We start from the raw sequence: 12,171 nt of genomic DNA, 5'->3' as shown, positions 1-12,171 counted from the left end.
TGACAAATCAGACTTTTAGACATCATAAGCATAGTCACCAAAATAAGGAATAAGTTTAGTTCAGTTCAGTTCAGTCACTCAGTCGTGTCCGACTCTTTGCAACCCCATGAACCGCAGCACGTCAGGCCTCCCTGTCCAAATAAGGGTAAAAGTTTTGTTATTATTTATAAGGGAGAAAAAAATAAGAAGCCACCCCTGCATCACCAGAGAAGAAAAAAGTCAACTTTTGTACAGTCAAACTGTGAGACACTTTAAATTGGTAAAAGTGAATACACAAGAGCTATGCAAATTGGCTTAAATGACCTGTACAAGCATAATTTTTAATTTAAAAATTCAAGCTGCAGAAAAAAACAGGATGCTATATATATATATATAAAGTTTAAAAGTAGAAAATACTGTATTTTGTTGCTGCTGCTGCTGCTAAGTCACGTCAGTCGTGTCCGACTCTGTGTGACCCCATAGACGGCAGCCCACCAGGCTCCTCCGTCCATGGGATTTTCCAGGCAAGAGTACTGGAGTGGGGTGCCATTGCCTTCTCCATTGTATTTTGTTAGAAATACCCAAAAAGACAGCTAATACACACACACACACACACACATGGAATGAAATAGAAGTATGTGGAATGAAAAGTGTTAGATTCAGGGTAGTGGTAACCTTTGAGGGGGTGGAGGGAGGTATGGAGAGGAGGGTGGTACACCCAAGGCCTTGGCTCATGGCATTACTTACTCTTAAGCCAGAGGGTGGCTACATTGATATGTGCCATATTTTCTCTTATACCCTATTATCAGAAGCATCTTATTATAACATTGTTTTAATAGAACAGAAAAAGCAAAGGAACAGTTTTCTTTCCCTTTACACCTAGATTATTTGTGGAGGGATCATTACATCATTTATTTTCTTGTTTGTTTATTACATAAGGAGACTTTTTCTTTTCTGGTGTTTCAATCAACAGCAGGCTGAAAATCAGGCCCAGGAGATGAAGAATAAGCTGGACGTAGCAAAGCACCAGTCAGCGTTGGAGGGTGGACTTGCCCAGCTGCAGACCACACTGCAGAGGAATTGAGGAGAGGTTGGCCATGCACGAGCTCAGGCTGAAGCAGCCTGGCACCAGGCTGGGGGCCTTGAGGAGGTCATTGATCCTACCTCTGCCACCAAGAGCAGACAAACAGCTTCTTTGAAAGATAATCCCTTAACCCCAGATTTTTGTGCCATTTGTCAACATTTCCTTTAGTGCTGGTCCATGTTCCATAGTGTGTGTGTAGGGAACCCACTGGGCATGGAGACGCTTCTGTACATGGAGGGTTGTCTCCCAAGGAAGAGTTTTGTGACTAGATTTTGTTAGACTGTTTACTCCCATCTAGTCGAATTTTTTCCTAAACTTCCAAACGTTCACAATTTATGTCACGGGTCTAACTGTACGTATTTGCCCTTTGCTCTAATTAAGTCACATAGCAGATAAAGAACTACAAGTCACCTGCCAAAGAGAATAGATTGAGTTACAAAAATCAGAGTGAATTCATACACCAGTTGTGGAAAATGGCCTATTCATTTGGGTTGCTGAAAGAGGCTGTCAACTCATTTTCTTGGCAGAAAATCTGGTTGGTCTCATTCATATAGCAGCTTAAGCAAAAGAAAGAGGTTGAAGTGTTTTTTATAATTGGTGTATTTTCTTGCTCTTAATTCCTAATGTGCTGGGTACATTTTTTGCTGACTTGGGAGGTGAGGGTGTTTTCTATGAAACAGAGGTTGAGAAAGGTGCTTCCTGCCCACCTGCTACCACTTCCATAGTCCATTCCTGGGTCGGGCCTGTATTCATCTAACGTTCTAGGTTGTCAGCCACTTAGGCTGACCCTGAAGATTTCCCTTCTAATATTGAGGGAGCGCTTCATAACCTCCTGCCTCCCTTCCTACCACATTCCTATCTCACAAGCAAATCCTGTGTCCTTGCTGCCTCTGAATGTTCACCTTGCTCTGACCTTGCTCTGACCTTGCTCTGACCTTCACCTTGCACTTGTAAGTGCTCAACCCAACTGAACCGAGACCTTTGTCCAGGGCAGCACTGAGCCAGTTCCGTCCTGTGTAGCTCTGACCTTATACTTCAGGACAAACTGGTACCTCATAAATAGTTGCCATCACAGAACACAATGTTTGATATTTTACAACAGGAAGTTTTGATTTTTAATTCACTAAAGCTGAGAATTTTTTCAGCCTGTAAACAAGCAAGCAATACCAATGAAAGCCCTGCTGGACATCTCAAGAGTGACACAAGCATATTGAGTGGATGAGGGTTGCCTCTTACTCCTTTTATGAACAATATCAGGCAGACATCACATGTGTGCCTGCTTTACAAGTATCTTCTGATAAGGAGAATGTTACTGTGTTTTAGGAGTTTGTTGAGCTACAGAATCAATACGCTGTTCTTCAGCGTAAGATGAGCGTATCAGGACTGACGAAGGAAACATTAGGAAAAGTGAAGCAGCTAGAAGATGCGGCAGCGAAACCGGCTGGAGACACAGAGGACAAGAAGGGAGGAAGAGCAGGTACCCGTTCTTTATATGCTCCTAGATTTTTGGAGGTATAATCGACAAATAGAATTGTATGTATTTAAAGTGCACAATGTGATGGTTTGATGAATATGTATGTTGTGAAATGACTACTACAATTAAGTTAACACATCCACCACCTCACATAACTACCTTTTTGTGATGGTGGTTTAGTCACTAAGTTGTGTCCAATTCTTGTGACCCCCATGGACTGTACAGGCTGGCCTTTCTGTCCATGGAATTCTCCAGGCAAGAATACTGGAGTGGGTTGCCATTTCCTTCTCCAGGGGATCTTCCCAACCCAGGGACTGAACCTGGGTCTCCTGCACTGCAGGCAGATTCTTTACCAACTGAGCTGCCAGGGATGCCTGTGAAGTTGCTCAGTCATGTCTGACTCTTTGTGATCCCATGGAATGAAGCCTACCAGGCACCACCATCCATGGAATTTTCCAGGCAGGAGTACTGGAGTGAGTTGTCATTTTCTTCTCCAAGGGATCTACCTGACCTGAGGATTGAACCTGGGTCTCCCGCGTTGCAGGCAGACTCTTTACACTCTGAGCCGCCAGGAAAGCCCAGCCTTTTTGTATATATGGTAATAATGCTTCTGATCTACTGGTGTGCACAATACAATCTGATTGATCCACAGAACCATTCATCTTACAACTGGAAGTTTGCATTCTTTGACCAACATCTGCCCAATGTCCTCTATGCCCCTGCAACCCATGGCAGCCGTAATTCTCCTCATTCTGTGTGTTTAGAGTCCACATATGAGTGAGATCATATAGTATTTGTCTTTCTCTGTCTGGTTTATTTTCACTTAGCATAATGTCCTCTAGGTTCATCCATTGTTACATATGGGCAAGATTTCCTTGTTTTTTATGGCTGAACTATATTTATACATATATATGTATCTATCTGATATGTGAATATATGCCTCTCACATTGTTTGTATCCAGTCGTCCATGGACAGACACAGGTTGTTTCCATGTCTCGGCTGTTGTGAATAGTGCTGCAGTGAACACAGGAGAGCAGTATCTCTTTGAGATACAGATTTTGTTTCTTTCAGATCAATACACACATTGAGGATTCCCAGATCATGTAATAGTTCTATCTATCCTTTTATGCACTCCCCCAGTTTGACAATAACATCATATTAATAATATTCCACCTTCCTAGTAGGACAAATACTGGTTTCAATTTATGGTTGACACAGTTTAACCACTTATGAGTCCGCTCAGTTGAGACAGAAGTAGGAGCTGGGTTTGTGACTGTAACAGAACACGCCTTGTGCCTGGTCTTACTTCAAAGAGTATTGGTGAACTCTGACTTGTACTAACCGGAGCACACTGAGATTGCCTTTAGTCACCTTACAATGCCCTTGTCCTAATTTGGTGCCTCTGTTATTCCTCTGGCTGTGCTAGGTCCTGTGCTGGGTCTTAGTTGGGGCATGCAGGATCTTCAGTTGTAACCTGTGGACTCTAGTTCCCTGACAAGGATTGAAGCCAGGCCCCCTGCATTGGGAGCACAGAGTCTTAGCCACTAGACCACCAAGAAAGTTCCCTAATTTGGTGCTTCTTGATCAGGGGTGATTTTCTCCCCTCCCCTGGGGATAAAAATGTTTGAAGACATTCCTGTTTGTCACAACTAGTGGCTCAACTAATGTTCTAGTGGATGGAGGTTAGGGATGTTGCTAAATGTTCTATAATCCACAGAATGTCTCCCTGACAATGAACAGTTATTCTGCCCAAAATATCACTAATGCCAAGGTGGGGAACCCTGTCCTAACCTATGCTGCCCATTTTCTCTTCTCCTTCAAATTACTTTTTTGGAGTTAGTATGATCTAGTCTCTAGAGTGCTACGTCATTTAGCACGGGTCTGTAGGTAGCAACTCGGAAGGAAACACACTCTGAACAAAATGGAAATTTTGATGCACAAGAAGTGTAGTAAATATTGATACTATATGTAATATGGATAACTAATGAGAACCTACTGTATAGCTCAGGGAACTCTACTCAGAGCTCTATGGTGAACTAAATGGGAGGGAAATCAAAACACAAAGAAGGGATATATGTATATATATAGCTGATTCACTTTGGTGTACAGAAGAAACTAACACAACAGCAGAAACTAACCCAACATTGTAAAGCAACTATGTGCATGCGTGCTCAGTCATGACTGATTGTTTGCGACCCCGTGGACTATAGCCTGCCAGGCTTCTCTGTCCATGGAATTTTCCGGGCAAGAACACTAGAGGGGGTTGCCATTTCCTATTCCAGAGGATCTTCCCAACCAGGGATCAAACTGGTGTCTCCTGCATTGCAGGCAGATTCTTTACCACTTGCACCACCTGGAAAACCCAAAGTAACTACATTCCAATAAAAATTAACTTAAGTAATAAAAGCCAAAGAACCATTAAAAACATAGACCAATTTGGCTAAAGAATTAGTTTCCATCAGACATCAGAGGGTAAGTAAATAAATAGTTATATAAACACAGAACACATATAATTTAAAAGTTAATCAGTCTACTTTTCCCACAGCTAATACTTGTTATTGTTCTGGGCAGTCATCATGTCCCGAACCACCTCTAAAGCATCAAGAAATATCAAATGATGAGTGGTCTAGTTTTACTTCTAGTTGTGTTTATTGTTTCCCAAAGACCCTGATGCTGGGAAACATTGAGGGCAAGAAGAGAAGGGGATAACAGAGGAAGAGATGGTTGGATGGCATCAACTAATCAATGGACATGAGTTTAAGCAAGCTCCAGGAGATAGTGAAGGACAGGAAGCCTGGAGTGCTACAGTCCATGAGATCACAGAGAGTCAGACACCGCTTAGCAACTGAACAACAACAAATGCTTTCAAGTTAACCAGATTCATTTGGAATATAAGTGACTCTCAAAATATTAAAATAACTGAAACTCCTCACTTATAAGGGCTTCTTTATTATAAAGTGGATTGCAGGGAGAAATATCACTAACCTCAGATATGCAGATGACACCACCCTTATGGCAGAAAGCAAAGAAGAACTAAAAAGCCTCTTGATGAAAGTGAAAGAGGAGAGTGAAAAAGCTGGCTTAAAACAAAACATTTAAAAAACTAAGATCATGGCAACTGGTCCCATCACTTCATGGCAAATAGATGGGGAAACAATGGAAACAGTGACAGCCTTTATTTTTGGGGTTCCAAAATCACTGCAGATGGTGACTGCAGCCATGAAATTAAAAGACACTTGCTCCTTGGAAGAAAAGTTATGACCAACCTAGACAGCATATTAAAAAGCAGAGACATTACTTTGCCGACAAAGGTCCATCCGGTCAAAGCTATGGTTTTTCCTGTAGTCATGTATGGATGTGTGTGTGTGTATGTTAATTGATCAGTCGTGTCCAACTCTTTGTGACTCCGTGCATTGTAGCCCACCAGGCTCCTCTGTTTATTGGATTTTCTAGGCAAGGATACTGGAGTTGGACTATAAAGAAAGCTGAGTGCTGAAGAACTGATGCTTTTGAACTAGGGTATTGGAGAAGACTCTTGAGAGTCCCTTGGACTGCAAGATCAAACCACTGAATTCTAAAGGAAATCAGTCCTGAATATTCATTGGAAGGACTGATGCTGAAACTGAAACTCCAGTACTTTGGCCACCTGATGTGAAGAACTGATTCCTTGGAAAAGACCCTGATGCTGGGAAAGATTGAAGGCAGGAGGAAAAGGGGATGACAGAGGATGAGATGGTTGGATGGAATCACTGACTCAATGTACATGAGCTTGAGCAAGCTCCAGGAGTTGGTGAAGGACAGGGAAGCCTGGCATGCTGCAGTCCATGGGGTCGCAGAGTCAGACACAACTGAGCGACTGAACTGAACTGATTATAAAATGAGTCTTTGGCCCTATAACCATTTATATCACTGCTATGACATGAAAAAAATGAAAATGCGACATCACTGTGGGACAAAGTCAGGGAAAATAACACCATACTCTTACTGTTGGATATCTCTGGGGAAGGGGAGGGTGAAGAGGAAAAAATACTACGTTTTACATTTGTAGAATTGTTTTAAAAGTAGTGAGCTTCTTTTCATTTTCAGTATTTTCCTAATAATTTTAAAAATATTAAGATTCAAAAGGACAAATATTTTTTTACCTTGAATTCCAGGGACGATACCATGAAGAATCAGTTTCTATTATTCCCAGACCTTGGTCCCTGTTATGGGAACAAAAACACAAGGAGAATCCTTTCTGTCTTATATTTTATGTCAGGGTCCACATTGTTTCCACTTTCCCACATAGACTAAAACTTTCACAGTTCTTGAAATTAAGTTGGAAGAGAAGTTTAAGTCAGGGGACATCTACTCAGAGAGACCAAAAATAATGCCTTCTATTTCTTTTTTTTCTTCTCACTTCAAGGCTGTTTTCACAACTTAACAGATAGGAAGATAAAACAGTGGTTTGGCCATCTTCCTAACTCTGCCACTTGGGAACAGGCTGAACCACAAGGGTTGTATTCTATCCCATCTGTTAGGAAGAGAGGCCCATGGGATTCCAGAAAGGAGCCCTGACTTAACTTGACCAGGTCAAAGTGAAGAGAGTGGAGAGTGGGCCCCAGTCTATAGCCAAGATCCCTCTGCAGAGCTTTGTGTCAGTCAGGATCCTAACAAGAAATGAAAACACACTTGGATACAATTCTGGATCGTGTGTTTATAAGCAGAGTTGTCTCAGTTACCTATTCAGCACATCACAAACTGTTCCCCAAATTTAATGTCTTAGAACAACAAGCATGCACTGTTTTTCTGTGGGTCTCTCCTGGGGTGTTACTCAAGCAGCTGCATTGGCTGATGGATCAACTGGTAGGTCTGCCAGGGCCCAGGACTGGCTGAGATACTGCCTCTCTCCACTGGGTCTTTCAGCTCAGGTTGCTTGACAACCTGGTGGTTACAGGGTTCTATTAGAGTGACTAGAAGGCCCAAGGTTCTTGAGGTCCAGAAACATCATTTCTTCTGCTTTCTGTTGGTCCAAACATCTGGCAAAGAAAGCTAGACCTGGTTTGAGGGGAGAAGGTAAACAGGCTGTATTTCTTGTCGGAAGAAATTAGAATAGAAGCACAGGAATTAAGAGCATCAGCCAAGGGCGTAGAGGTCCTGGGTGACCAGCAGAGAAGCCATTAGCATCCCTGAAGAAGCCGCGAGAAGGAGGGGTGTGAGTGCTAGAAAGCAGCCCTGGGAACACCAGGGCAGAAGGAAGGAGGCCGCGTTGCAGGAGTTGGACTCAAAAGAAGGCAGAACTGCCAGAACCCTGCTGCTCCCCAGGGATGCAATCTGCTCACTCCCCTCCCCCTGCCACCCATCACTTCTCAGAACCGCCTGGCTGCCAAGTGTGAATGAAAGCCAGAGGTCAAGGGAGCCAGGTGATGACATCCAGGGATGCTGGCTTTCCAGGACAGGCAGGATGGGGAATGGATCTGGTGGGGCAAATGAAGAGTATCCAGCATGCTCTTATTAAATTACTTGGTAGAAACACCAGGATCTATTAATATTTTTCTCTTGGTACAAATAGTCTTCTAATGCTAAAACCCCTCTTTGATCCCACATGGTCTGTATGTGAAAGTTTCTAGTGATTGATAGAATGCTCATCACCTACCATAGCAACTTCTTAGTCTTTGAACTGTTGTGACTACTAGAAAGTTGTTTTTTATTTGGTTGTGCCTTGCCACATGTTTGGTCCTAACCAGGGATCAGACCCATGCTCCCTGTGTTGAGAGTATGGAGTCTTAACCACTGGACAGAAAGTTCTTTATATTCAGACAGAATCTTCCTTCATGGAGCTTTCATGTGCTGGTTTTATACTATGCCTTGGAATGACCAAACGTGTACACTCTGCTTTTCTCCCCACAAGTACTTGAAAATAGCTATAGTACATATCCTGAATCTTCTTTCTCCATTTGAAGCATAACCAGTTAATTCAACTTTTGTTCACAAGACAGTTTCATATTTCTTCAGCAATCTAGCTTGTTATGCTACATGCTACGTGTTAGTTTGACATGCTAGTTTAACCCCAAACCAACTGAGTATCCACATGTGATACAACCAAGTGAAGTGAAACACTTACTTCTTTCTTTTAGAAGTTCCACTAAAGAAGGTCAGTTTCTTTTCTAAAGGCCACCTCACACTGATAACTGTAGCTCTCTCTACCTCTTTCATCCGCTACAGTTTGAGCTCCTGGTTAGGGTTTACTATAAGTATTTCCCAAGTATTTGTTGGGTAAAGAACTGATAAGTAACTGCTTGGATGGTTGCATGCATGGATGAATTCATGGATGGGTGTGTGGATGGATTTATGCAATCATAGATAAGATGAAAGGATGGATAAGAGTGAAAGGCATTACTTTGCTTTTACTGTTCAAGGACTTCCGTATCCGAGAAGAATGAATAAATGTACATGTCTTTAAAAATGTCTTCAGGCTTTTTTACTGAAAAATTGGGAAGCCCTAAAGTGATAGAAACTTGTTTAAAAAGTGAAGTTAAAATAGCAAGAATAAACCTTTGGAAATACAGTAAGTCACCATATCCAACCAAAGCTCATCATCTCTCTTAATTTCTAATGCAATCTATTTCTCTTTAGACAAAAATACCAATTTATCTGCTGATTTGAGTGAAAACCTTGAGAAATCTGGTGAAAATAAGTGATCTATGCATTCAAACCACAAAACTAAATATGCCCTTAACTGACATATAAATCCCTGTGTTTTGTATGATGGGGGTATCTAGGAGTAATCTATCAAATAGAAAGATATCATTTAATCCATTTTCTTTTAAAATTAATTTTTATTGGAGTATAGTTGATTTACAATGTTGTGTTTCTGCAGTAGGGAAAAGTGAATCAGTTATACATAAACATGTATCCACTCTTGCAGATTCTTCCCCCAAATAGGTCACTACAGAGTACTGAGTAGAGTTCCTTGTGCTACGTGGTAGGTTCTTATTAGTTTTCCATTTAATATATGGTAGTGCATTTACGTCAATCCCATTCTCGCAGTTTTCCTTCCCCCACTTTCATCCTTGGTAGCCATGTTTGTTTTCTATATCTGTGACTATTTCTATTTTGTGATTCCACATATAAGTGATATCATGATATTTGTCTTTTTCTGACTTACTTCATTCATTGTGACAATCTCTAGGTTCATCCATGTTGCTGCAAATGGCATTATTTCATTCTTTTTTATGGCTAAGTAACATTCCCTTGTGGGCTTCCCTGGTGGCTCAGTAATAAGGAATATGCCTGTTAATGCAGGAGACATAAGGGATGCAGGTCTGATCCCTGGGTTGGGAATAACTCCTGGAGGAGGGCATGGCAACCCACTCCCATATTCATGCCTGGAGAATTCCATGGACAGAGGAGCATGGCAGGCTACAGTTCATAGAGTTGCATAGAGTTGCTCAGAGTCAGACATGACTGAAGCAACTTAGCACACACACATGCCAATGCAGGAGACATGGTTTAGATCCCTGGCTCAGGAAGATCCCCTAGAGAAGGAAATGGCAACCCACTCCAATATTCTTGCCTGGAACATAATATGGAAAGAGGAGCTTGGGTGGGCTAAAGTCCACAGGGCCACAAAAGTTGGACAACACTTAGTGACTAAACAACAACAACAACACTCCCTTGTATATATGTACCACATCTTTATCCATTCGGCTATTGATAGACTTTTAGGTTACTTCCATGTCCTGGCTATTGTAAATAGTGCTGCAGTGAACACTGGGATGCATGCATTTTTTTCAAATTATGGTTTCTTCCAAATATATGCCCGAGTGGGATTGCTGAATCAAACAGTAGCTCTATGTTTAATTTGAATGGAAGCACAAAAGACCCCAAATAGCCAAAGTAATCTTGAGAAAGAAAACTGGAGCCAGAGGAATCAGGCACCCCAAGTTCAGACTATACTACAAAGCTACAATAATCAAAACAATGTGATACTGGCACAAAAACAGAATATAGACCAATGGAACCGGGTAGTAAGACCAGATAAATCCGTGCACCTATGGTCACCTAATCTATGACAAAGGAGGCAAGAATATACAATGTAGGAAGAAACAATCTCTTCAATAAGTGGTGCTGGGAAAACTGGACAGCTACATGTAAAAGAATGAAATTAGAACATTCTCCAACAACATACACAAGAAGAAACTCAGAATGGGTTAAAGAGCAAAAGGTAAGACTGGATACTATAAAAATTCTTAGAAGAAAACATAGGCAGAACACTCTGTGACATAAACTGCAGCAAGATCATTTATGATCTACCTTCTAGAGTAATGGAAATAAAAGCAAAAATAAACAAATGGGACCTAATTAAACATTTCCTCCATTTTCTTCTTTAAGATTTGGAAAAGAAGATCCAAGCTTTGAATCTTAGTAAACAAGAAAAAGCTGATCAGCTGAAACAGTTGGAAGATCAAGTCATTGCCATTAAAAATGAAATTGTCGACCAAGAAATTAACTATGCTACCTACTACAGTTAGGTGGAGTTAAAGTGCAAAATCATGTGTGCCTTCATTTCTGGCTTCTGATGAGCAAACCTGAGGAGCTGTGCTGAAGCTGAGAAGCACAAATGACCAGCCTTTTCTGCCTCCTCCTCTGAGCCCTCTCCTTGCCCAGCATGGCTGGGGAGTGAAGTCTGGCCAAGGAAGTGCCACTTCATATGGAATAGAAATGGAGTAATAAAGAGATCATCTCTAGTTTCAGAATACTTTGCTTTTGCCTTCCTTTCCATTCATAGCTTAAAAATAATGACTTGCATGTTACAAGTATAAATCTATAAATAAGTATGTATTTATACTCATTTCAATCCAATGGCCTAAGTGTTAAATAAGTTTCCAGGATGGGGTTGGGGGAATGCAGAGTTCTAATCAACAGATAAGATGTTTCAATTAAGCAAGATGAGTACATTGTAAAAATCTACTACATATTGTACATATAGTCAGTGATAACATATTATACCTCTGCCTGCAATGCAGAAGAACGTGAACATGAAGACGCTCAGTCGTGTCCAACTCTGCGACCCCATGGACTGTAGCCTACCAGGCTCCTCTGTCCATGGGATTTTCCAGGTAATAGTACTGGAGTGGATTCCCATTTCCTTCTCCAAGGGATCTTCCCAACCCAGGGATTGAACCCGGTCTCCCGCATCGTAGACAGACGCTTTACCATCTGAGCCACCGCAATGCAGGAGACCCGGGTTCAATTCCTGGGTCGGGAGGATCCCCTGGAGAAGGAAATGGCAACCCACTCCAGTATTCTTGCCTGGAAAATCCCATGGACAGAGGAGCCTGGTAGGCTACAGTCCATGGGGTCACAAAGAGTCAGACACGACTGTATGACTTCACTTTCAACTTTTCAACATATTATACACTTAAAAAGCAATGAGTGTAAATCTCATATTAAATGTTAACACAATAAGGTAAAAATAAATAAATTTAAACAAACTAATATCTCTAATACTGCTGCTGCTGCTGCTAAGTCACTTCAGTCGTGTCCGACTCTGTGTGACCCCATAGACGGCAGCCCACCAGTCTCCCCTGTCCCTGGGATTCTCCAGGTAAGAACACTGGAGTGGGTTGCCATTTCTTTCTCCAATGTATG

The 12,171-nt window shown here is 41.6% G+C and overlaps 1 protein-coding gene across 1 annotated transcript in view; it reads left to right on the top strand.

The window, feature by feature from the left end:
- Positions 1–11,523, top strand: part of LAMB4 (laminin subunit beta 4) — a 111,354-nt gene extending 99,831 nt beyond the window's left edge. The window contains 3 exon segments of the mRNA XM_040259870.1: positions 956–1,129; positions 2,387–2,540; positions 10,912–11,523. Coding sequence (XP_040115804.1) covers positions 956–1,129; positions 2,387–2,540; positions 10,912–11,051 — 468 coding nt within the window. The 3' untranslated portion in view covers positions 11,052–11,523.
- Positions 11,524–12,171: the final 648 nt, after the last annotated feature.

This window comes from Oryx dammah, unplaced genomic scaffold (assembly GCF_014754425.2).
Source record: "Oryx dammah isolate SB20612 unplaced genomic scaffold, SCBI_Odam_1.1 HiC_scaffold_18, whole genome shotgun sequence".
NCBI classification, from domain to species: Eukaryota; Metazoa; Chordata; class Mammalia; order Artiodactyla; family Bovidae; genus Oryx; species Oryx dammah.
The sequence above is the reverse complement of the archived record's forward strand: the minus strand, read 5'-3'. Positions and strand labels throughout refer to the sequence as shown.